The sequence below is a fragment of the Fulmarus glacialis genome, unplaced genomic scaffold (genome assembly GCF_000690835.1).
Source record: "Fulmarus glacialis isolate BGI_N327 unplaced genomic scaffold, ASM69083v1 scaffold31996, whole genome shotgun sequence".
NCBI classification, from domain to species: domain Eukaryota; kingdom Metazoa; phylum Chordata; class Aves; order Procellariiformes; family Procellariidae; genus Fulmarus; species Fulmarus glacialis.
The window spans coordinates 6,544-32,971 of record NW_009219348.1 but is presented as its reverse complement, the minus strand read 5'-3'; the positions used below and the strand labels follow the sequence as shown (position 1 = coordinate 32,971).

Here is a 26,428-nt window from a genome sequence, read left to right as displayed (position 1 = left end):
GGCTTCCTGGGAGGAGCGAGACATCAACAAATGTTGGTCCTGTCCTCTTATCCTTGTTAGAAAAGATAAGTTAGGGGGAGTGTTGTGAGTTGGGAGGGTACTGAGGGGAAGAGGTCCAGTAGTGTGAGACAAAATGTTTTGTGCCTCGTTTCTGTCAGCTTCCAACCATCTCTTTTATATCTTGCTATTCTGAAGTTAGCTTACTAATATTTCTGCTGCAGCAGAGCTCCTGCTATGGACCAGCAGCCTGCTGTCCTGTGCACTGTCCCAGCATAACAGACAATGTCCCTGATGCGCAGAACTTACTCTCTGAGCAGAAGACACTCAGGACATACAAATCTTGCAAGCTGATCTGAAGACACAATGTGAAAGGTGGCTATAATAATTCTGTTTCCTTGCTGAAATACAATTTAAATACAAAGAGTTGATATTCTTTATGATTTCTTATAGATGCAGACATATTTTCTGTTTCATTTTGTGTTTGGTTCACTTGCAGCTCACAGTTCTTTCAAATGTTTGAATGAGTAACAGAAATGGTGTGTGGCTACAGGCTTTCTGTATCTTGGAAGGCACAAGTGGCAAATTATCTGAATTGTCGACTGGCAGGTTCATTTTGGGGTCTAGAAGCTGACCTAGCCTTTGCATCTTCAAAAGAAGGGACGTTTTTAGGTGCAATTAAAGTTGCAATGAGTTAACCAGATCTGAGCCAAACCCTTCTAATGCCACAGTTCTTCAGTTCAGTAGGACTGAAAACATCCTATCAACAGCAAAGGGTACATGCACGAGGAGCGGGTTGGGTGAGTTACCATTTTCATATTGTTGAACTAGAGCTTTTAAATGGAAGATCCCGGATGAGCCACTCACTTCACTGATTTCTGGAACCACATATATTCGCAGAGCTCCAGGACTAGTAGACGCCAGTACACTGGACTAGTTTTATCAGAGACAAATTTGAGCTTATTACCTTGGTTTAGAGACTGCTTCTGCTAGTGCAAACAGCAGTGTGCAGCAGCTTGCACTGGCCACTCAGTTTCTTGGTTCATTACTGCTCTCTGTAGAATTTCTGTGGCTGTATTAATCCGAGAGGAAATCTGTTGCAGGGAGGGAATACACCAGCTCTCTGCCTCCCCAAGGCAGCCAGGAGCTGGCTGTAAAACTCACTGTCATGCTCTGAAGTGTTTGGCCCACTGAGACTGTGTACTTGTCCCTGAAATGATGGTCAATGGAAGAAGCATGTCTAGTTTGGATCAACGTACAGGTGGGTGTTACCAAACTTATCAGTCAGAGATCCCAGACTAAAATAGAGAAGAGCTTTCCTATGACTAGGTACGACAGCTTTCTCTTGTTGAGAAAACAGATCACTGGATCCAGAAACCATGAAAAAGGACTACAGAGGTTACTGGGTCATTCTCTGCCATGAGAAGCTAATGCGCTGTGACTGCCAACATGTGCTAACCAAAAGCACCAGGCAGGGGAGACTGGATGTGTTAACATAGTAAGTGTTACAGATGTTAACATCTTCTGTTAAAGCACGTGGTCTTCCCAAGGTGCCAATGGATCTCCTTATTACAAAAGAGTTGTGAATTGGTGTTGGTAACTCTGAACAGTGTGTAGAAGATTTCCTCATTCTTTTATCATTCTATTTTCCTGTGATTTCTGTCCCTTTCAGGTAAATGGAAGATTTGGAGACTAACTTAATCCAGAAACGCAAAGCATGTAGAATAGACCAAATAGTAGCAAAATGGCTTCATCGCTCTCGGGATGGTGCATCCAGGTAAACATGTTTTTTGTGAAAGGAATGTCTATTGATCACTTTTGATCAGAGACAGCACAAGCTTGTTCCCAACAAACAGGGGCAGTCACAGGTTGCAGATCTTACTCATTGTTTCAGTTGTTCTTGGGAAATATGCATACAGTAATCCCTAGAAAAAACAGTGTTTTTAAGCATCCCCCTTGGTTTCCAGGGACAGATGTTCCTGCTTTCATCTATTCTGGTTTTGTGAGCCACATCTGCAGAAATATAATACTGCTCAATGCAAAATGTGCTTTTCTTGAAGATGGGGTTGTACTTCTCTTTGTGTCTTGCCATTAGCCCCTATTTTTAGGGCAAGATTGAGTTGCATTTACAAGGGATCCTGGCCCCCAGCTGCTTTACTTTCCTAAGGTCTGTGAATCAAAATGAAGCTGGACTGGAATGTGGCAGAAGCAGAGAGCTGTAAATTCTCTCACTACCTTGCTGGGTAAAGGTGTTGCTGTGATCTGTGGAGGTCAGGGCTCGCTGTGGAGCACACCTGGAGTTCTCCCTCCATGTGACCACTGGGCTGGGGTGGCTGAAAGAGTTGTGGTTACAGCCAGCCGGTGCCACTGGTCTGATGTCTTCAGCTTTCTGTGGAGCCTGGGGGATCACTGCTGGCTTGCACAGTACAGAGCCACCTGTGGGTACCCAGAGGAGTGCTGGCCTCTCTGTGTACTGGTGCAGCCCACTGAAAGTGTGTGTGTATGTGTGTGGATCTATGCCCCTTTGATAAGGTATCTTCTGACTATATCTTAATTAATCACCGGCTTCTTGTCTCACAGGGACAGAGTGTCTGTGACAGACAGCACCAGTGATGGCAGTGGCCAGTCTGCAAGCCGTGTCAAACTTAATGTCACAGTATACAAAGATTTGGTCCTCCATCACTACGGCTTTGAGATTTGCCCAAACCTTCCTCTTACGATTGCATCTGTCACTGCAGGTGAGCACCGTTTCCTTCTCCCTACAATCACAGGTATGAGAAGCCTGAACTGTCCCAGATGGCCTTAGTGATCAACTCCTGCCAGGTATTTATGAGTTTTTCAGGTACCTCTGGTTGGCATGTGATCCTTGAATACTGAGGGCAAAAGCCTATGTGCCTGTGGAGTGCAGAGTGCTTGAACATCTACCTGATTCTGATAGCATGGAAGAAATCTAAGCCAATGGCAGCTTCGCTGCTAATCCTTTGGCTGCACTCGGACACAGCTGACCTTCAGGGATGCAAAGAGCTGCTTCAAAGCAAAGTTCTTTCTGGTGTTTTATCTGAAATGCAAAGGAAGAATTTAATCTAATTTTAGAGTTCTTATTCTACAGTGGCCCCGGTGATCTGTTGTTAAAAATGGTCTCTGGGCTTACAGCCCTGTAACGTGGAGAGGATCACTGCTAGTTACAGGCAGCCCAGCTTAAGTCAAGCAGATCAACTCTTCCAGTTATAAAAGGGAGGGGTATAACACTGCTTTTAAGGTGTCTTGGGGGTTTTGAATCAGAAACTGTGAATCTGTTTTTTATTTACCTTTTATTTTTTTAATGGGTACACAAAAATGCCTGCTTTTTACCTGTTGGTGTGAGTGTGACAGCCAGAGAAAGACTATGCCCGAGCTGGGTAGGTAGGTGTTGTGGGGAGGATAGCTGGAGAGCTGGCCTGGCTCTGCCTCTGGCCACCCATGTGGGCTGTCGCATCCCCCATCTGCCTGGGGAAATGGACTGTCCAAGTGCTCATGCTTGCAGAATGTTTAGCATAAAGGCACTACAGTATGGTCTCTGTCCTTTGACAGTGCTTTTGAGTGAAATTTTCTCTTTACGCCTCTTCCTATGTAAAACGTGGCTAAATTAGCTGAGAGTCTTGGGGTCTAAGAAGTGGGGAAGGTTTTCTGTTACGCTTTTTTTTTCCCTAACCAGAAAGAATCAACATTTTATTAAAACTGAGGCACAAAGGGACCTGTCCTTTTAAATCCTGTCTTTTGCTGTGGGAGCCCACGGCTAAAATTTTTAATTCCAAATGATTGTCTTTGTGTTTTGGCTTTCATGTACACTACCTGACGTCAGGGTCTCCCTGCTAGGTGGGTTCATGGGCAAACCTATCTGGCAGAGAAATTCAATAGTGTGCTTCAGCCAGCAGGCTGGCTGTGGTGGAGCTGGGGGCTGCATGCACGCTCCTCCTTCTCATACCAGAAGTCCACCTGCTGCTTAGCCCCTTGGATCCCACAGCTGCCACTCTTCTGGAAAGCAAAGCTCAGAAACCATCTTTTTCTCTTGTTGTGGGTCCTCCCAGCAGACATTGTGGTTAAGGAAACCTCCTCCTTGTTCTCCCGAGTTGCAGAGGGGAGTCACCGTGCTGGGAATCCAGCCCACATCTCCTGGGGACTGCTGCAGCACATTGGTCTGGATGGTGGCATGCCGGGAGCACTGAGCCCTGACCTGTGCGCTGTACATGGTCAGCCACTGGGATGTAACCAGCAGGGTCAGGCCAGGGTGCAGACCTGCAGAGAGGGAGCACTGTGCTGTGGCAGCTGCCCAGGACTCGCAGGCAGGTGAAGGGCAAGGCAGTGCTGCTACACCCCAGTCCTCCTGTGATTTCCCGAGAGCCTGTGAACCCTCCTGCTGCACCCCGGGCAGGCGGTGTATGAGGACTGTGTGGTGGACTGTGACAAGGGAAAAGACATGCGCAAGAGTGATTTTCTGTGGTGCAGGGGCAGCTTGTGGGGCCAGAGGACAGCCCAGGCGAGGCAGCATGGACACAGGCTGGCATCAGGGCCCAATGTCCCTTGGCCCCTTTTTATTTTGCAATCCAGAGGCAGTTGCTGAGGCAAGTGGGTGTTGGGTGGGAAGAGGAGTTTGCGGTGAGTGTCCCTGGTGGGAGGAGGTCTGCCAGTGTGGCGCTGTCCCGACTAACAGTGTGCCGGTTGCCTGCAGGGAGCACCGCCGAAGGGAAGCTGCAGCCGGGCGACCAGCCCCTCCTGATAAACTCTACCGCAGTGGACGACGTGTCTGTTGAACGAGCAGCTGACATCATCAGGTGTGGTCCCGCATGGCCCACCGGGGATGAGGTGGCAGAGGGCTGACAGGAGGGATGCGGGGACTGGGTCTCACCAAGGGTTGCAAAGGTGCAAGGCTGCGTGGGGCCGGCCCCCCTGCAGAGGAGGACCTCATCGCCTGCCAGGGTGCTGCGCTTGGTGGGGTTCTGCCCCACAGGGACGAGTCTGCCCTGTGGCTGAAAGGCACAGCAGCCCAGGAGAGAGGGCTTCCACCACTTCCCTGTACCATGGCGGTGCTTGGTGGGCTGCACCCTGCCTGGCTGAGAGCCTTCCCTCGCCGCGGGGGCAGAGGGACCAAAGGCCTCGTTGGCACCGTCTGCCGCGACACTGGGGAGGAAGGCGCAGGCAGCTGCTGACCCTGCCTGACTGCATGTCTCTGTTACAGGGAGGCCGGTGATGAGCTCCTCCTAACCGTCCTGCGCTGCACGTCGGTAAATGGCCTTTCTTCAGCACTCTCAGCACTCCCAGCAGCACTGCCCAGATGGCCATGGCCAGCAGTGTGGCCTGCAGGGAAGGTGGGGCGGCTGGGTTGGCACGCAGGATGCAAAGGCCCAACCGAAGCCGTGAGGGAGCTGCGAGGGTCCTCTGCTTTCATGCACACCCTTTGAGAAGGTTTTGGGGAGAATCAGTGGTAACTCCTCACAGCTCCCCTGGGTGCAGGGCCAGGGCAGCTTGTAGAGCCTGTCACATGAGAGGCTTGCTGAGTGGTTTGAGCCCATGCTCCCTGGAGCTGGAGGCTCCGTCAGTAGCTGTGGGGGCCCAGTGGGCTCTGCAGGGGCTAGGAGGCCACAACAACTGGGATGCAGGCAGGTCTCCTCAGCAAGCTGTGGCCAGCCCACCAAGAGCAGCCCCACATGCTGGGGCTGTCTGGGCCCCAGCGGACACGAAAGGCAGGTGCCGAGGCTGCAGGCCCAGAATCCAACCTAGGTGCTCCTTGGAAGCTCTTGAGATTTTCCTTTCTGAGTGCTGGAAAAATTTATCCTTTTTTCTCCAGGCTCCGTCTGGTTAAGGGCTGGGACCTAGGTGTGGATCATACTTTGGGAATAGAAGCAACATTTTAGTACGAAACTTTGGTGCTGATTGCCCATTCCTGTAGCATGAAATTCCCCAGAAGGCATGTACTGCCGATGTGATGTGTTTATCCACATGAATTTCAATGTGTGTAAAAGCTGAGCTGCAAAGCAAGGACAAAATTGGGTTTGTGTGCTTTTTGGCTTCTTGTGATGTATGAAAGTGGCCTGAGGGGGATTTCCCCCCTGCCCCACCCTGAAAAGCATTTTGGGAGTGTTTTTTGTTTGTTTGGAGGATTTTTAATTTTGACTTATTCTTAGAAGCAAGAATGATGATTCCTTCAGAAGAGTTACTGGAGCTCTCAGACTTAAGGTCATGAGGTTCTTGGTCATTCAGTAAAGGTACATTAAAGAGAAAAATCTCTTAAATGTATTTTTCCTGCCTAAAGTTTCCCAGGTGTTGGCATTCAATGGATGTGCACAAAGCCAAAGTAACCAGAAAAACTTTAAGCAAACCCACTGAACAGTGGCTTCCCTCTTTTGTTAATCTGATCTTCCTTGCCTAATACATTGTCTGTCAGTCTTGCCAGTGCTTGATCTGGCTCTGGAGATAAGGAAAAAATGAGTTAGTTATGGAAGACCTGAATGCCTGCCAAAAGGGGGAAAATGCAATGGCTTTTCAAAGAAAAAAGGATTTGGAAAACCCTTCACAGGATTTGGAATACCCTTCACAGGCCTTCATCCATTGTTGAGAAGCAAATGGGGCACGAACCCATTTTTGTTTTTTCCTTTGCAGGTCACTTTAAGGACACCTCCAAATACAGCCAAGGCTGATCTTGGGTTTGGGGTTGGCTCTTGCCCCACTCTGAAGGCAGCTGTGCTTAGAGCTGAGAGGTAACGCCTCCCATCGACGGATACCAGACCCTCTGCTGGGGCTGCTCTGGCCACATAGAAGGGATGTGGGAGGCCTTGGCCCTCCTCTGGGCAGCTGCGGGGCATGATGCTCCGTACAGCCCGACAGACCCTGGAAGGGCTTGCTGGCCAGGCACAGAGACTCCTGCCTGCCTCCCTTCCTCCATCCTTGCCAAATGGCCTTGGGACAAGATGGGGTTGTGGCAGGTTGGGAGGCACCTGCGCCTCTGGCAAGAGTGGAGGAATGGCTCTACCTCAAAATTATGTGGGAGGATACTGAGGGATGCTGCCTCTGTTCTTCTTAGGGAATATCATGCTTTACAAGAGCAGGACATTTGGGCACAAGAACTCAGTGGTTCCTAGGCTCGTATGGTGTCTTGTGAGCTTGGTAGTCCCCTGTCACGGTGAAAGCATGGTTATGTGACAATAGTGCAATGAAATCAAGTTGGCTTTTTAGCCTTGGGCAGTTTTCTTAGACATTTGCAATATGAGAGTGTGCTCTAGAAACCCCAGCTGAGCTGGGAAGTGCTGCAGACACGGCTGTGTTCTTGTGATACACTGACAGGGGGTTTTGTCTGTCACTGCAAGGCAGTCTGCATGTGTTGGTTTATGGTACTGTGTAGCCCTGCTGCAAGCCAGCTGTTGGTAGATTAACAGTCATTCTGCAGGATCCTGGCTTCATTGCAGGAGTTGGGGAGATGCCTAAGCACAATAACTGGTTAACATGCAGTGAAATTAGGAGTGTGTACAGCACCTGTGTCCCCTTGTTGGACACCTGGGTTTGGGTTCAGAAGGCGGCAACTGCCCAGATAGGTCAAAAAGGCCTTTAGGAAGCCTGGAGGCTGAGACTCCTAACGACACCTGTTCCTGTAAGCGCGAGGCAGCGTGGCGTGAGCAGCTTCAGCATGGGCTGTGATCGCACCCCTGCCTGTACTGTGGGCCTCTGCCTCTCGTACATAACTGCAACAGACTGAGCTGCCAACCGAGTGCTGTTATTTTTTCAGGGCGGGCCTAAGTCATCGTTTCTTACTGCAGAGAAGAGGGCAAGGCTAAAAACAAACCCTGTGAAAGTACGGTTCGCAGAGGAAGTGCTGGTGAATGGACACACACAGGTCAGTGGGGCATGTCTGCAGCCGGGTGCCGCGGGCACTGCATGCTGGGAAGAAATGGGTCATTCCTGCAGACAGATGCTGGGCTGGGTTAACATGGCCAGGACCTACAGAGTGGCTGCACCGTCACTGTGCCAGTCTGCCCTGGCTATGCATCCAGGCATCTGGTCCCAACTTGTTTCCTGCGCTCACTGGTGATCAGGGGGAAGAGCTGGCATCTCCAGAGGTTTTATCTTTGATTTGCTTACTTAGATTAATGAAAAACACCTGCGTGTACCACTTTTGTTCTTTTACCATCAGGTAAACTTTAAACCAGGATTATACAGCTGTGGGATGTAGTAGTCATCTCTTGAGGTGCTAGTCTCTCCCTAGTAAACCTAGACTGAAGTTTGGGCATGACAAATCGTAACCCTAAAGATGAGAGGTGAATCCTGCTGTGCATGCCAGGTTTATTTGCTGCCAAAGTAGCTGGGCTATCTCTTCCTCACCTTCAGCAGTGTTCAGGTAGCATTGTATTCAGAGAGTTTGGTACTGGTGACTTTGCTTTGCTGTTAAATTTGACATATGTTCTTTCACTGATAGGGTGACAGCTTGTTGTGTTTCATATCCTTGCAGAGGGTTTCCACAGAGCGTTCACAGCTACCTCCATAATGTAAGCTGAGCCAATCTGTTCTTACGTGAAACAAGATCACGGCTCACTGGAGGAATGCTGCAAATTTATCACAGGCTTTCTAGCACTGATAATAAATGAGCTGGGTAGATATGGGTCTGCCTGTAGTAGAAAAGGACAAGCAGTGAGAATACTTGTAGCTTCCCTGAAGTGAGAACAGCTCTTAAATGTTTCCTTTTTCTTTCTGTGTAGCTTACTAAGCTCAATGTGGTTGGGATGGACTGGGGTCAGTTGGGAGTCTTTAACTCTTGAGTTTTCCTTTTTCGCTTTGGAATGAAAAATTTCAGTGGTCAAAATCCCCCATTCCTGTCACCTACTCATAAGTGCTGTTCAGTTGTTCAGGTCTGACCAAATCTTGCTTCTTTGCACTTTGCAGTGATGATGAACCAGCCACTAGGCCCTTTTCTTCTCTTCTAGGCTGTCTCTTGTTTCCCACCTTTGGTGGTAGGGAGCTTTCCTGACCCAGCTCAGGCAGAGCCTTCCCTGTGGCAGGCGTCTTCCTCTCCTGCACCAGGGCAGAGATGCAGCCAGAGATGTCATGGATGTCACCAGCCTATTAGACAGGCACAAGTGTGAATGCTTTGGCACCTGTGGCTGGCTCCAGGCATGTCAGGACTCCTTCTCTGGCCTGCTCTCCAGAGCAGGAGAGGGTCAGGTGACTCCTGACATGTTTGCCAGTAAGTTTCTCTAGACTCTGGGATCCTTTTCTTCCTGCCAAGTTGTTGCCAGATATGCTGGAGCTGCTGCAAGGCTTGTCTCTGCTCTACCAAGGGCTGTGTTCACATCCCTCAGATCTTAATGACAGGTCTGTCTGGGATTCCACCTGAGCATTATGGCAGCTGGGCCACCCTTCCTGACATAGAAGCCAGGTACTGGACCCCTTCTGTGGTTGGGAGACGTGACATACAGGCCACAGAGCTCACAAAGCAGGGAATAGGGAAGGTGAGGATGTGCTCTGGACGTGGTCCCAGGCAGAGATGACTGAGAAGCATTGGGCAAGGCTGGTCGTGGGATACAGCCAGACCTGAAAATGCCAGCAGTCTCTGGTTTTTCTTATAGCTGGAGGTTCACACTAGTATCTGCTTGGGAGCTTTTCAGCCAGAGGTTGGGCATTGGTGTTGCAACACATGGAGGTCTCAGATCTGGGCCATTCAATTACTGATCGCAAGGTAGGTCTTGAGAGGTCTGAAGAAGGCACTTCCGGAGGGGACACTGTACTCTGCGCTTCCCTGGATCAAAAGCTTCTACCAATATTCTGCTTAGCTAAGCTAATCACACCTTTGCAAGTGCAGAGGAGGGACACAATCAATATATAGTTTGCCATTCATTTAATGAGAACATAAAGATAAGAGAAATTCATTCAGGAGTTGGGGTCCCACTGGTGTTAGCTTCCCTTTTCACCAGTTGGATATAGACCCTGTTTTGAACAATAAAGTATTAGCACAAAGGAAGAGCATATACATTTTTTGCATATTTATGACTTCTTTCTGGAAAAGCACCATAGACAGCAGCTATTCTGCTTGAGTGTTTTTGAACTGCTCTCCTTTCAGTGGACTGATGTATTAAGACAGCCAAAATGGGTATTATGGCCCTGAAAAACTGCAAAGCCTCCTGTTTCAATAAATAACTACTCTTGTCATCTTAATGGAGCATTGCTAAATGATCTTTGTGGCAACTGGAAGGAACGCAGAGGCTGTCTTCTGCAGTTGAAACCTGAAACTCCAGTTTGGGAATAAAAATTGTTAATAAGCCTCAATGCTATCCAGCCTCCATTTTCTGTTGCGAACTTATTATGTATTTCCATATAACTGAATGATATGCAAGAGACAGGTCCCTCAGGATCCTCAGGTCAGCATCAGTCAGTGTATTATTAGAAGCTGTGGGCGTAGCTCTAACATGGAGTAAATCAACCTTGCACCAGACAAAACAGGAGGGGTACAGCTGCTTAAGCTATAGCAGAAGCTTTCACAATTAATTCATAGTAGTCTATCAGAGCCTGCACAAAAGGAGAGAAATCCCATCTCGGTGTTATGGCCAGGTAATTGGATCTGACCAGGAGAGTGGTGATACTTCATTTGTATATGAATTTCTATATAGACTTCAAGTTCTGCTCTGTGCTGGCTGTACAAGGCCCTATTCATATGATAACCTGTGGCTGCAGGAGCTACCAGAGAAGATGTGCAGTTGGTATAAACCAGCATCACTTTTCTGAAATTGATGAAGGACCCAAAACCTGTCAAAGATGTGATGTGTTTGTGCTATTTAGCATGAAGGAGTTAGAGCTTGGGCTCAGGAATAGTGGCAATGTTCACTCTTTTCTCTCAGTGATGACTGTAGGCAGCTTGAACCCCACAAAACAGGGAGGGGAGGAACAAACAAGATTCAGAAGTGTTTTATGTTTGTTCTGGTAGTACTTCCAGAGTATATGGGCTCTCTATCAAGAGGGATCAAGGCTGTGAGATTTATAAGGTGTTGCACACCACATGAAACATAGGAGAGATCATCTTAGAAATGCCATTCTCAACCTTGAGACTGTCATGACAAGTGGATGTCCTGGTTTCGGCTGGGATAGGGTTAAATTTCTTCCTAGTGCTGTGTTTTGGATTTAGTATGAGGAGAATGTTAATAACACACTGATGTTTTCAGTTGTTGCTAAGTACCCTCCTAGTCCAAGGACAGCTCCCATGCCTTACTGACTGAGCTAGGTACACAAGATGGGAGGGAAAATAATCAGGACAGCCAGCCCAGCTGGCCAATGGGGTATTCCATACCATGTGACGTCATGCTCAGTATATGAATGGTAGGCGTGATCCAGGAAGTACCGATCGCTACCTGGTTATCGATCAGTGCGGGTGGTGAGCAATTGCATTGTGCATCACTCATTTTGTATATTCTATCATTATTATTATTATTATTTTCTCTTTTCTGTTCTATTAAACTATCTTTATCTCAGCCCATGAGTTTTTCTCACTCTCACTCTTCCAATTCTCTCCCCACCCGGGGGGGAGGGAGGGAGGAGTGAGCGAGCAGCTGCATGGTATTTGGCTGCCTGCCAGGTTAAACCACAACAGTAGATAAACTCTTTGAGATTGCAGGAACGTGCTGGTCCAAGAACATAAGAAAGATATGCTAAATGGGAAGTCCAAGGGTGGAGGAGTAAACCTTCACAGCACTGAACAAGAAGAATAAGGCTGAAAACAAGAAGGAAGGTGCAAATGAGCTCTACGAAAGGAATAAGGTGGAATACTGAAAGGTGCAGCTCTAGACAGCCCCAGAAGGACAGAGGTCAAGTTCCCAGACCCTTCTCAGAGCACCCAGTGGAGGTGCTTTTGCTATGGGAGTCATTGCCTTGTTAATCATTTGAGACCTATCTCAAGAAACTGTGGTGACATCATCTGTTTGAGAAGCCCCCGAGTCACAAATCTTAGAGGAATGCTCAATAAAAGTACCATGGCATGTTTAGCTGAATGCTACAGCCTTCTTGTGGTTTGCCAGATCTATTCATGGTAGCATGGAGGGTTTGGGTAGCTCTTGAGTTGAAGTCATGGCTGCTGCCAGTGGGAAAGTGTCAGTGTGGGGGTTAGTGCTGCCTGGTGCCCAGTAATGGGAAGATGTCTTTTTCGGCAGACATCGCTGCTTTTCTGCTAATGAGCAGGGAGGATGGCTCTCAGCTTTCAGTATCTGCCAGATCTTTCTATGCCATGTGGGAACTGAACAGTGGGCATATCTGGGCCATGTGCATAGCTGGAGTTCTATGGTAGAGGCATTTGTTACACTCTCTTTGACTTGTCCTATGCCAGAAGCATAATCAGTGAATAAAGCTTGGTGCCACAGAAGAAGATTCCAAAATCAGAAGAAGATTTTCATTTATACCAGGATGTGCTGTGTCAGGCAGAGCAGCCTGGTACCTGGAGGTTTAACGTCCAAGGATTAGTGCTGTTGCTTTTGTTCTGCAGGGGAATTCTCTTCTTTGTATGCCCAACGTTCTCAAGGTATACTTGGAAAACGGACAGACAAAGGCTTTCAGGTTTGAGACGAGCACTACTGTGAAGGTAACACGCTTAGTTGACTTTGTTCCCACCACCTGAATTCAATCCAGTAGCAAAGGTGCATGCAGTGGAACTTGCAACCTTTTGGTTGTATTGGCCAGCTAGTAGGAACAGGATTGCCGGCTGATGCTGAGCATGCTGGATTTTCCATGCCCTTCCTGCAGAGGAGGTGTTGCTTTGGTGCACTCTTTTTTCTTCTCAGCAACGGATTTTCACAGAACTTGCAGGAACTTGGCTACGAGACCACTACAGCTTTGTGAAGTGTGATTGAAGTTGGGCAAGAGGACACGTCGGTGGGGGACTGGCAAATCAGCAGCTGTCCACACAAATGTTGCTTTCCTTGGAAACCACAGGGCTGAATACAGAGGAGGTTGTTTAATGTATCAGTGACCATGTGCATCCCTGAGAGGGAGAACAAGTCTCCTGGCTTGGGACCTGGACAAGGAAGTCCAGGTTTGGATATCATGTGAACTCAGCAAGTGCAATTGTGCCAGTTGTTACTTAAAGTGCCTGTTTGTGTTCCAGCCTCATTTCTGCACTGGTAAAAACGTTCCCCCGTGGACACATGAAAGCTGATTAACCCCCTGAGATGGAAAAGCGGTATCACCTCCCTAGGATCACTTGTGCTTGGAGGCATTATAGAGAAGTTACCATCATTCTTTTCAAAATACAATGTTGCTCTCCAGAGCATTAATCTAGCACTTTCCATAATTGCTGTGTTTAGACATAGGCTTACAAACTTTAAGTTTTTCTAGCCTGATCTTTAGAGTTGCTCAGTGTTTATGTTGGAGTTAATAAGATTTGCCTGTGCACAGTGATTGGAGGCCATAGTTTCTTTAAAGGATGTATGATGTCCTGCATCAGTGCAGTTACTGTGGAAAAGATGCATGATGGACAGACATTGTGGAGTTGTTAGGCTGAAAGGATATTAAGGGGAAAAGCAAGGAGATTTTATTCATAATGCACTGAAAATTTTCCTCAGAAAGAAGGAGTTTATTGTCTAGTTCATCCAAACTTCACAAAACTGTTGTGGTCTCTCATGCAAGTAAGTGTCTGCAAGTCTTGTGACTTGCAGGGCAGAGAAAAAGAAAATAATGAAATAAAGCAAGGAGGTAGTAAGGAAAGGGGAGATAAATTGTAAAGAGAGATTTGAATGCCCATCTGCAAGGGATTAATTTCTAAAAGATGGATTAGCTCTTCGTGTTTGACTTGAGTTGCTCACATCTGACCTGGAACAAATTTTTCCCTATTGGAGTTGAGTGCAACCCTCACCAGCATCCTCACAGAAACTCAAATGGGTAAAATGCTTCCTAAGTTTTCCTAAGGTGTTTTCAAAAGTTCCTCTGCTGTTTGATAGAGATCCTTGCTTAAAACTGAGATGAGTCAAACATTTATGTTTACCTCAAGAGGCTTGAGTGAGTCAAAGGAGTTTTCTTTCAATTTGTACTAAGTCAAGCCTTATGTAATACCAAAAATAAACCTAGTTATTTCCATGACAGTATTCCAACAGAATTCTCCATAAAACTGAAACACCAGTTTCAGTCAAATTTGGTAAGATTTTTACAATTACGCTCTCAAATTCTTGTTTATTGGTGGGGAGAAGTGCTTTTCACCAGTTCTTTGTAGTTTCTTCAAAAAGTGTCACAGAGTTCTAGAAAGCTAGAATGGTTAACAGCAAACATTTGGATCAAGGGTGACAAAAGGTGCTCAACACCACCAAACTAAAAATGGTAAGGCCAAAACTTTCAGCATGAAGCAGCCCAGGACATGCAACTCTCGGAAGTGGATTTGATGCCTATTACACCTTGAAGTTTGCATCTTTTTGCACTCTTACCACAGCAAGCTGCAGTTTCTCTACCTTGACCTCCTGATCTACAGAAAAGTGTTGTCCTCCCTTTATCTGTGCTTCCTCTGCAGTTCCCTTGACTCCCTTCCTTACCAACTGGCTCGCATCAGTGGACATGGGTGGCTCCGATCACCGTTCTGCCGACTGCCTGGCTGGCATATTCTTTTGTTGCTCAGACATCCAGCTGGGATAGCACAGCAGCTAACTGCAAAGTTTGTGCTTGGTGTCCCAAAGAGGTTGCCATCTCCCGTACCTCCACTTCTGATGAACTCGCAAGCTTTCTCTAGCCTTGAGACCTCTGTGGTTTGTCTAGGTCAATGTGTTCAGAAACTGTCAGTGAAGAGGGAAAGGCAGTACATCATATAGGCCCTGGTTTCCTGTGAAACAGCACTAAAAATTTTGCTCTGTGTTGTAGCACCAAGCATGTTCTTGGCTGCAGAGAATTTTGTGTCTGGCCACTGCCATTTCAATGCTGTCCCACACAACTCCCAGCAGCAGGCTAGAATCATCCACATTCATGCAGTGTGCTAGCAGTGCTCGGCAATTGTGTCTAAATTCTGTTTGACTATCTATGTGCCTTCCCTTCCCAGGACATTGTTCTCACTTTGAAAGAGAAGCTTTCCATCCACAGCATTGCGCACTTTGCCCTCACTCTGGAGGAGCAGTACAACGTGGCAAAGATCCATCTGCTGCATGAGGATGAGCTCGTCAAGCAGGTGAGGAGAGCCCCTCACATGCCCCCACAGCCATGCTGGAGGGAGGCACCAGCACTAATAAATTGTGGCCAGCAAGGTGCAAAGAGAGCTCAGCTCTGCAGGTGTCACAAGAGGGGGTGAGCTTGGTGCCATCTCCAGAGGTGCTGTCCTCTTCTCTTTTCCTGTTGCATTTGTTACCACTGCATTAACCAGAGCCCCTGGAGAAATGGTGCTTTTCGAAGCATCTCACTCAGTTTAGAGAGCCCACAGAGCAATACCCATGGGCTGGTATTGCTTGGACCATGTAGAGCAATCGGGGATGTGTGTGCTTCGTGCCACCTGTCACATAGGCCCATCTACAGAGGACTATTTGAGACAGTCTTAAAACAGCTGTGTACCCAGCTATTTACAGTTCCCTAGATAGTAAGAGAGTTAACCCAGCCAGGTGCCACTTTGATTAAATTCTAAATCAAAAGTTTGTGTCCTGCAAACATGAGGTTAGCTCTGATAGTAATTGTTGCTCTGCTAGTAATTCTGGCCTAATCTAATTTGTGAGAATATGCCTGCTTGGGAGTCTCATCTCCATGCTGTTGACTTTGTTGATTGGTGATCCGCTGTGATGCAGAGAAGTTCGCTAGCTAACACTGTTCAAGCACTGAGCACATGTGCCTGAGAATTTCTGCTTTGTTTCAGCTGGTGAGCCTGTATGGGATTTGCCCAGAATAAAATATGCTAATCTATATAACCCAGGGGTCTTAACATTGTATTGACATTATCATTATGATCCAAGTGTCAGTTTAGGCCTGCTGTATCTTATGACTGAACTTAAAAGCAGAGGAGCTTGCCCCTTCCTCTGTCATTATCATATGGCCTTGAAGCCTCTGTCCTGGTTATACTGCAAGTATATGAGGTCAGTGGATATTTAATGAAGTTTTGCTGTCAAAGGACTTCCAAGCTACCACAGAAAGAAGCAAAAAACAGAAAAAGAATCGAAGATAAAATTACAAACACTAGCAATGTCTCCTTATATTTGCCAAGGACAATGGCTAATCTGCAGCCATCCCACTTGGCAGTAGCTTGAATGATTTCAGTGAGTTCATACAAGCCAGAGGCTTGCTATGCATTTATGAAGGGAGGGACTGCAGCAGTAGTTGTGGCATGATGCTGTTTGTTTGTTGCAGGTGGTCCAAAAAAGAGAATCTCACAACTACCGGTGCCTCTTCAGAGTTTGCTTTGTCCCAAAGGATCCCTTAGACCTCCTGCAGGAAGACCCAATTGCCTTCGAATATCTCTACCTGCAGGTGAAATCAAAGCATTCCACGCTTCAGGATAAGTTCTCTCCCAATTCTCATTTCTGCCTTAAACCAAAGCATACTTCAGGCCACTTCAGTTATATGAATATGAAATGCAGAGCACTTAAGAACAGAGCATTTGGATTCAACTTGCCTTAAATTCTTGAATCAACTTATATGCTTGGCTTTTTAACAGAATGAGATTGAAATGAGCTGGGTGGTTCCCTTTATTTGACGCATGGTAGTCATATCAGAGGTCTTATCCTGACTTCTTCTTGAGCTCATCATCATCATGCTAACTCAGCTCTGTTTGTTCCAGAGCTGCAGCGATGTGCTTCAGGAAAGATTTGCTGTGGAAATGAAATGCAGTGTGGCATTACGTCTGGCTGCTCTGCACATACAGGAGAGGATCTATGCTTGTGCTCAGCCTCAGAAAGTATCCTTGAAATACATTGAGTAAGTTCCCAAATTTCTGTGTTATGTTGTGACTAAGCCTGGCAAAAGAAGGAGCCAACTAAAAGTGGCATCATCGCTATGTTTGCCCAGTGTTTAGCTCTGGATAGAAGACTGTCTCTGACCCAAAGAGACTGCAGTCTCATAGTTGTGCCAGTCATTTTAGGGCAAGATGGCTTCACGAGCCTCCCTGTCTTTAATCTGCTGAGCTGCTTGAATAATACGGACAGTATAACATTTGGGCGTGTCCCTAAGCAGAGGGAGGTTCTGATCTGTAGCTAGAACAGGGACATGAAATTGCAAATCTCTCACATAGTTATGGTTACCCAGGCTGCTCCTGCCAGTATACTAAAATTTGCATGGTGTAGTTGAGAGAGGGGATAATCATCAACTTTGCACAGCGAATACTTTATGTCTTTTCATCCACCAGAACTATATTAGAAATATCTAATTTCAGTATAAGTGATAGATATTGTGAAGAAATGGGATCTGGAAAAAAATACCAGAAAATGCTTTCACAGCAGCAGTGCTCTGCTGCATGTCAGTGCTGTTAGACCACTCTTGCCCTAAAGAACAACCCTGCTTTAAGAACTTGTGATGGGCTAATCGTTAAATAACAGACATTTGTGTGGTAACTGCACCATTAAGCCTTTGCCAGCCCATGCAAGCACCAGATTCCTTGCATACAGCAATGTGCAGTTAGTGGAGAGAAGCGACTACAGACAACTGCAGCATTCTTAGTTCCTGGATATTTAATGCTTGGGCTGAATAAACTCTTCAGCAGAACAGATGGCCCACATTTTTGGGTCTAGGGAACTGGAGATGTTAACGTGTAATAATCTTGTAACCAAAGTAAAGTGAATGTAAAGACAGAATCTTCATCCTCTGGGTGGTAAGGACACATTGGGATCATTATGCTGACTAAGCTTGTAAATTGTCTCCCGTATAATCATGTAAAAACAGACATTCTGGATGAAAGCACTTGTTCCCAAAACCCCATCTCCTGACCTAGTAGCAGATGCACATAGAATTGAATTTGAGTGAGGCAGTCATGTTGCATGAGCTGTCCGGACATGTTACAGCACCCTAAGGCTCGGTGCATCCTGGACTGGCATGGTGCCTTTGCCCTTCTCTGCCTCTGGCCAGCTGCCCTTCTGCACATTCCTGTGTTGCTGGGGGACAGCGCAGCTGGGACCCCCTTTGCTCCTTTCCCATCTTTCTGGCAGGAGGGACTGGGGAATCGAAAACTTCATCTCACCAACTTTGCTTCGAAACATGAGAGGGAAGGATATCAAGAAAGCCATCAGCTACCACATGAAGCGGAACCAGGTGCTACTGGACCCTCGGCAGAAGGTAGTGTGTGTCCCCTGGTTCAAGGCGCGTCCAGGATGATGGCAGCATCTCTCAGGGTCAAAGAGGCAATGTCTTTCCTGCATGGGTCTCCTCTCTATGGGACCACTTGGGGCTTTTCTCCTACCTTTTCCTTTTGTAACTTCCTCTGCTGCACACACATCCTAATTTCCCTGCATGGTGTGTCTATTGCAGTTTGCTTGTGGGATTGCCAGATGGCAAATGTGGCAATGTGAGATGGTCCAGTACAGATCTATTGCCTATCCAGACCAAGCTAGATGTATTGGTCAAATACTAAGTCCTATACGAAAAGAACGTCTTCTAGCCTACAGGCTACCTGTCAAACCTTATTCGTCTGTCGTGTTTCTAAACAGTATTTCTTCTCTTGCAAAACAAAGCATATGCTCGCAGCAGTTCAAGTGCGCCTGAGCTACCTGCAAATACTGGGAGACCTGAAGATGTACAATGGGAAGATCTTTAATGCCACCCTGATGGTACGAGTGCTGTTTATTTATGACAGTTTTCGCATATTGTCTTATTTGCCTTGCTTTGTGCATCTCTTATGGCAGTGTACTTGGACAATAACTGCAAAGATAGGGCACAAGAAGCAGTTTTAACCCTTTTTCTTCACCAGTGGGTAAGATCATGTCTTAACCAAAACAAACCTTGTCTAAAGCAGAAATGTTTAAATATTTTTCTAAATTGATTGTTGATGTGAGACTAGCAACCTCTTACTGAGTCTTCTTCCCTGTATTTGCTTTGATGCTCATAGAAAATGTAACCTTAGCTCTGGTGATGCTGTTTCAGCCAGCTCTAGTCATACCACTTTTCCCTGTCCTGCGACATCATGATAAATATTGGTAAGAGACTCTGCTAGGGTAACTCAGCATAGTTCCATTGAAGTGAATAACATACTAGCCTATACAATAATTATGCATATTTTTTCTAATTGGAAGTTGTGATTCTTGCTCTTCAGACGAGCTCTATCTAGATTTTGTATGTCGCAAAGTACTTAAGAGATCGGGGGGCGTTTCAAAAACTCTTGATATTGGCCACACTTTAAACTTACTGTAAAAAAGAACACTGCTCTTTTCACAAGAGGTTTCTTGGGGTTTTCTTTGCCTGTCCCCACTTGGATCTGTACTAAACTGTGGACCACAAGCTGTTTTGTACAGAGAGCTGAGCAGCATAGGTAGGTCTGTAGCAGAGGAGGACCTTACTGATGGGTTGCAGTAATGCCTAGGTTTACACTTGTATGCAAATAGAAATATTTCTGCCAAATTATATGGGCGTTAGTTCCTTTTTTAAAGTGTCTGATCCTAACAGAAAATGTTGATATTTCTTCCAAAACCAAAAATGCCTTCCTGAAGTTTCTAGCCAGCTCCAGTAGGTCTCGCTAGGTCCATCTGGCGCAGCCTGCCAGGTGACACTTCTGATAGCAACCTGCTACTGACCACCTCTTTGGATCTGCTAGATGGCTGGTGCATCTCTGGGGCCACCTGCCTTGGGGGCACAGGGAAACTGGCTGTCCCTGAGCCAGAGAAGAGAACGGCCGGGAGCAGGTGACCTGGCCGGGAGCAGGTGACCTGACAGCCTGTAAGTAACAAGGGGCTCCCTTTACAGCTGATTACAACCCAGTTGTAGAGTCCAGTGTTAAAAGATACCACACAAGATTGGGTGGCTGAGGAGTCCCTGCTCAGCACAGGTGAATGGGTTCCTGCTCAGATTTTGGCTACAATTTAACCTCTCCCCCTACAGCTACAGGACAGAGAATCGTACGTTGCCTTGCTGGTGGGTGCCAAGTATGGAGTGAGCCAGATTATCAATAATAAGCTCAACATCATAACAAGTCTGGCAGAGTTTGCAAACATCAGCAGGATGGACCTTACAGAGGAGTCTGAAAAAGTGAGCATGGTGAAAATCTACCTGCAGGATCTGAAAGTAAGTAGTGCTTTCGTGATGGCCAGCGTGTGGCTGTGTCAGGGCCAGAGAACAAGCGGGGAGTCATTCACACCATCTATTCTTTTCAAAATCTGACATTTAGCTGATGGTGTCATCAGTACAAAACGCTTAGAACAGACTTAGAAGGGAAAGCTTATAGGAAGAATACCAAATGACTGAAGAAAAGTGATTCTTCCAGCTGTCCTCCATCAGTGAGACATACCAAAGAAACAAAACACGAAAAAAACAATTTCTCTTCTTTCTCTGTGCCTCATGCAAAACCAGAGTGCTCTACAATGATGGTGGTATGGGAGAGAGGTAGCATCTTTTCAGTGTGCAGCATGTTCCTGCAGATTGTGGTACAAGCAATATTTGTCTATTCTAAAATTTTTTACTGTTTTCTACCCTTCCCCTTCCCCCCGCCCCCAAAAAAAAAAGCTGCTGACTCTGCTGCTGGAATCAAACAGCGCAAAAGATCTTGTCTGCCTCATCATTGGCTATTACAGACTGTTCGTGGATGCAAATGTCTCCATATTTACCTGGGGAGAGAAAAACCAGCAACTGCACCGTGTCTCAGCTGAAGAAGGTTTAAAAAAAGACCAGCCATTTTTTTGCCACAGGATGGGGAGAAAGTGGGTGGATCCTCCAGCATTAGAGGTGTTATTCCCTCCTGGGAATAGCATCATGCTAGAACAGTGGCCCAGGGGTGTGCAGTGGCATCTGCAAATTATTAAGACTGTCAGCCTTTGTGCAGGCAGTGCCAGGTTTCCATCAACCCCAGACATGTCGGGTACGGGAAGAGCAGCAGTAATTGTCAGCTCTTCCCAAGAAGTGAAGGCTGAGAGCCTGTCATTGAAATGGCAAACCTGTCCTTGAGCACTTGTGCTCTTTTACCAACCTCCTGAACAACTTTCCCTCTCCTGGCATACCTCGGATAGGAGAGAGAGGATCTGTTTGCCATGCTGTCCTGTCCCTCATCAGGATAACTCCAGCCTCATAGGGGATGCAGACTGAGACTTTAGGCAACAAGTTAGCTGGCTGCTGTTCTGCAGCTCCCTCTGGTACTGCTCTGCAGTAAAACCAGGCAAAGCAGGCAGGAGGGACCAAGTCCCCTCTGACAGGTTATGGCCCTGCAGGTCATACTGCATCTTCATCTTGTTTGCTGATGAGCAAGTGAGGGCAGAGTTCTCTGGGCTTTGAGTCCCTGCTGTGCAGACAAGTTCATAATCCTTGTCTGGCTGTTCCTCCTTGCCACTGCAAAGGACAGGCTGATAGATGTGTTTAAATCCCAGGGTACGAATCTCGAACCTGCAGTGACTCTGAAGACTCCTGGGAGCTGGATTCCTCCTCAGAGCATTGCTTGGACACTCCTATAGCATACAGCAGCGCCCATCCTGTGTGCAACGAGGAGGAGCTGGGAAAGCTCCACAGCCTGGAGAAGGACAGCACAAAGCCCCAAGCTGGAGGGAGTGACCAATGCAATGGGGGTGACAATGCAACAGACAGCACATCCGAGGCTTCAGATTCAGCCAACACCGAGAGCCGAGGGTTTAAGACAAGTGGCTCCAGTGACTCTATGGATGCGCTGGAGGAAGATGAGTTGGAAGCTTGTTCTTCAAGGCAGGAGTTCTTCCACTTCTACACACCAACAGTGCAGGAGATGAGCAGCTCAGACAAGAGCTTCTTCCCCATTCGTGCTGCAGGAGGCTCCAGCAGGGCAGAAACCAGAGACTACTTCTGTTTCTTGCAGGTACCACATGCAGAGGAGCCTGGGTGTGAAGACAGCCCCTCTGAGCAGAGAGGGGAGGACATTGGTGCGTCTGTGCCGGAGACCAAGCTGTCTGAGAGAAACACTGTGGGCTATTACAGCCTGTGCTACAGCATATCCCCTGCAGGCAGTGTGGAGAGGAGCAACATCAGTCACAGCCCTCAAAGAAGTCCTTGGAAAGATGGGTCTGCCTGGGAAGAGGCACCATGTGCAGCAGAGCGGACGGCAGAGGCGAGTGATCTCATTTTGGAGCCGCCCCCAGGCTTTGGTGACACCAGCTCTGAGGAGGAATTCTATGATGCTGCAGACAGGCTCAGCCCTCCGGATGCCCTGGCAGGTAAACCCTCACCCACTTGCTGCAAGTCACCTTCCTCCACTCCCTGGGCTAGGGTGTTGCCTGTTTCCCGTGTCAGTCTTCCTGGAGGGATCATCTTTCAGGTCTTCATAGTTTTCCCAAGATTTTTGAAGGACCTTTGAACACCCATTCTTCATAAGCCACTCTTCAGCAGAAATACAGTGGATGTACACACAGGGGTCAGAGCTGCAACTTTGCAGGGAGATTTGTCATCGCGTCCAAGCATTGGATCCCAGAAAAAGTCAGTTTTCAAATGAGTTTGGCATTCTGGAAAGTCCCCAGATTTCTGCAGGAATTCCAGAATACTGATGTATGGCTCTGCCTGATCCTGAAGCCAACATGCTGCATGAGTAAGTTCTGTGCATCCTTCTATGTAGGCTGAATCTTTGGTGATGAAGAGAGTGATGAGTCCCAGGAACAGAACAGAGGAAAGATGTGTGTCCTTGCACTGACAGGGAGCTTTATGGCAAATATTCCCACTGTTAGGCAGTACCTTCACTCTGCTATCTTCCTTCAAGCTAGAGGAGAGCTAAAAGCTGTAAAACATTATTGTTCCATGCACCCCCAAGATCAAAAATAATTTTCGGGTCAGGGGCATGTTATGTAACTGGGTCAAGGAGTCCTGTGGCTGAGCAGCTTCCTGGTAGTTGTTTTTTCTCAGAAAGGAGAGGATTCTTCTTTCTGAAATAATCAGCTCTCTCAACATTAAGTGAACTTCTAAAGAATTTGTTTTGTATAGTTAGAACAACTGTGGCTTTTGTGTTCGTGCACGGTAAGAATACCATGTTCAGGCACAAAATTGTAATCTCTGGAAATTTTTATCATCTAAATAGCCAGGCTTGGAATTTCTGATAATGTTTCTATTCAATCTTAATAAATCTACAGCTGTAGGCAGTGCTGTCTGTAGCTGCTGCTAATATCACCAAGTTTAACTTGAGAATTATAGCTGTACCTGCCATCAGATCAAGTGACTCCAGTAAACAAGGGGAGAGACTACCCAGCACCCTTCATCACTAATCCTGGACTTCAGTCTTTGTAGCTGCAGGCCACTTGACATAGCAGATTCTAAGTAGATGCTTGATCATAACATAAGAGACAGTTTCCTTTGGGAGCCAGGCTTTGCTGCCAAACATCTATGTCTGCAATTGCAGGACCTGGTTAAGAGCTTTTTGGCCCACTGCATAGATGCATGGATATTCTGCTGCCTGGGGCTATTTCCTGACTTGCATGTTTTTTTCTTGCCAGCAGGCTACAATATGATGTCCTGGGAGGGTACAGACAACTCCTCCGGCATCCTAAAGAAATCAAGGTGTTACAGCTTGGGGGAAAACCTAATGACAAGGCAGACAGCAAGGGAGAAACACAGAAAGGAGAAGGAGCTGACGTATGCCAAGAGCCTGAGGAAGAGGAGATCTTTCCTGAAAACTGATTACACCTCGCAGGTCACTTTCCCCTTGGCTTTGCCAGGCGCTCTGCAGAGCTGCTGCTCTTGGCCACCCCCACCACCACTCCTTGCTCAGACCCCAGCTCCACCCCCTTCAGAGAACATCAAGAAGGATGCAAAGCTGGGACTTTCTGCTGCCACCCCAGCCCAGAGAGATACTGCTAGCACAAACCCATCCTCTGACCTGATGGAAATGGAGCCCGACACCATGGAAACAAAATCAGTGACTGACTCGGTGGTTTCTTCCATTTCAGCTGTTCGCCTGCAGGGTGACCAGCACAGGGAGGAGAGTGCAGGTGTTGCCATACATATGGACGGTGGCCTCCAACCTGCACATGCTTTACATCCACCTTTCCTGTCCCTGGAGGAAGCTGTGCCCCTTCCAGGGGGACAAAGCAGAGCTGCCCAGGAAAGTTCCTCCATGAAGACAAATACTGGGTGGCCAAGTGAGGAGAGCTGTATGGCCACCAGTGGCTGGCTGGCCCGAGTGACACTGGAGGAGGTGGGTGAGGCAATGGCAGCCCAGCACAAGGCTGGCGATGTCCCCCCATTCCTGGGCCAAGAGGTGACCTGCCCTGCTAATGAACACACACTGCCGCCATCATCTCATGGCCCCAGCGTGGCCTCTCCCCATGAGGTGGCCCAGGACCAGGAACTGCTCCCAACTGCTGGGAGGCAAGCAGTGTGTGAGGAGCCTGTCCCAGCTCCCTGTGAAGAAAGAAAAGCTAATCATGACAGCTGTGCTGGTAACAGCAGTGACATTGCCTTGTCACAGGCAAAAAGCAGACAAGTGATAAACAAGGAGGCCTTACGGAAAGTGCACAATAAAAGTCACATGGGTTTTCCAGATGCAACCCAGCTCTTAACAGATTGCAGCAGCACTTCAGGTGTTATAACTCGCCTCTCCTGGCTCTCATTTGGGGTGAGGACAGACCACACATCACCCAGCCCATCTCAGGAAAGGGTAGATATCCCATTAGAGCTTTTGGCCTCTCAGAAGACCAGTGCATGTCTGGAGGCTGATGCTGTCAGAAGGGAGATGCAAACATCCCCAGCTGTACCACCCTTTAAGAAGGAGTTGGTAAGCAACCAGGAGCTGGATGAAGGAGAGCCCAGAAAAGATGCAGGAAATGTGGCTCACAAACAGCCACGGCCTGTTCAGACTCCTCTTCCCAGAGAACAGGCTACTGAGGTGGTGAATGACTCTCCTCTGACTCCATCTCTAGGGCTTTCCATCTTCTCAGGCACAATTCCCTTGGGCTCATTGGGGAAAAGAGCAGGAGACAACGGCGCTTCAAAACACTCCTTCCTCTGCTTTAACCACAAGAAAGATGAACAGACCCCTTCTGACCCCATCATGAGCAAGTCCTTGGGTTTTTCCACAATGAAGAGGACTTCACCACCACAGCTTGGGATGGACAAGTGCAGCTGTCAGCTGTCTTATATCAGCTGCTTCCACAGGCCTGATGACAAGGGGGAACACGAAACCACCATCCCCATGTGCAGCATGTTTCTCAGGCCCCTCACCACCCCACCATCCAGCAGCTGTAGTCTTCCTGGGACCCCTGTGGGCAGTTACCCAGTCTCCATTGCTAGGGACGTGGCATGGTGGGACCCTCATGTCCAAGCCCTCAGCCAGCTGAAGGACCAAGCACAGATGAGCCCTGCAGATTTCTCCTGCTTCCTAGCCTACATCACAGAGCTTCAGGAGGTTGTAGGGAAGCTCTCCGGGAACCAAGCAACCCACCTGCAAGATCAATGTGCAGAGCAGGGTGCTGAGAGCAAGGGTGCCCTTGGCTTAGCCTCCCGGGACTTGCTGTCCAGTTGCCAGGAGCTCCTGAAAACAGAGCAGCCCCTCAAAGAGCTGCAGTGTGTGCTTAGGGTGACATTTGACCACCTGGTTCAACTGGCAGTGGCCTGCTTCCAGGTGACACACTGCCAGCTGTGCAAGCAGAGGCAGCAGGAGCTCGGGGCCGCACTCGTGGATGTGGTGGGCACCTACCACCAGCTTGTGCAGGCTGTTCACCAGCAGCTTCGCAGGCAAGGCTGCCCAGATCTGGGTGCCAAGCTCCTCGCCCGCCAACATACAGCCCTTACAGCTGCCATGTTTTGTCTCCTGCAGCAGTTCACAGTACCCCCATTGTTATGATGGGGCTATTTGGTGGCACACAAGTGCACTGGGTGGGGAAGAGCCCAGCCATGTTCCCTCTGTCCACTACCAGGCTCTCCTCCACAGAATGTTTAGTCCCACAGCTTGAGAATGGTCACAGAAGGATGTGTCCATGTGTGTTGGCTTAGCTCCACCAAAAGCCGCCCTGTCCAGGGGGTGGTCATGAGGCAGGGCATACCGCCCTCCAGCCTAGCTTTGTGTAATTCTGCGTATACAATCCGTATGTAATATGCAAACTTGTAGAGTACTTCAGTGGCTTATGTATCTTGCCTGAGGCTTGTCCCTCACTTCCTAAAGGCCTTGCAGGTGGCCAGTCTCAAGGTGTTATCTTAGCCGCCTTCTATCGCCTGTGGAGAAAGACAGGAGCCTCTTGGCCTGCCTTTCCTCGCGCTCCTTACTCTCCAGGCAGAGTCTGAAGTAAGGTGATGTCAAATCCCACCCTAGCCCAACATGAAGGAACCCAGGCTGCTTTGTCCACCTTCTGTGGCTGAGGATGTGTCTGGACTTGTAATGGAAACCTCTCTGGAAACAAAGCTA

General features: G+C 47.8%; 1 protein-coding gene across 1 annotated transcript; it reads left to right on the top strand.

Moving 5' to 3' along the window:
* The first annotated feature begins 1,673 nt into the window (after positions 1 to 1,673).
* FRMPD1 (FERM and PDZ domain containing 1) lies at positions 1,674 to 25,870 on the top strand. Its single transcript, XM_009580346.1, has 15 exons — positions 1,674 to 1,774; positions 2,578 to 2,735; positions 4,706 to 4,808; positions 5,213 to 5,258; positions 7,754 to 7,861; positions 12,485 to 12,580; positions 15,014 to 15,139; positions 16,300 to 16,419; positions 16,730 to 16,866; positions 18,090 to 18,216; positions 18,612 to 18,707; positions 19,972 to 20,154; positions 20,593 to 20,740; positions 21,447 to 22,259; positions 23,523 to 25,870. Exons 1-15 carry the CDS (start codon positions 1,674 to 1,676, stop codon positions 25,868 to 25,870), a joined length of 4,710 nt encoding a protein of 1,569 aa, XP_009578641.1.
* The last annotated feature ends 558 nt before the right edge of the window (positions 25,871 to 26,428 follow it).

What these genes read in the sequence shown, in the direction of transcription:
- FRMPD1 (XM_009580346.1), top strand. Translation starts at nt 1,674, where the DNA reads ATGGAAGATTTGGAGACTAACTTAATCCAGAAACGCAAAGCATGTAGA. An exon ending in CGAGCAGCTGACATCATCAG is followed by an intron (nt 4,809 to 5,212) that starts GTGTGGTCCCGC and finishes TCTCTGTTACAG; the next exon opens with GGAGGCCGGTGATGAGCTCC. An exon ending in TACTGGACCCTCGGCAGAAG is followed by an intron (nt 18,217 to 18,611) that starts GTAGTGTGTGTC and finishes TGCAAAACAAAG; the next exon opens with CATATGCTCGCAGCAGTTCA.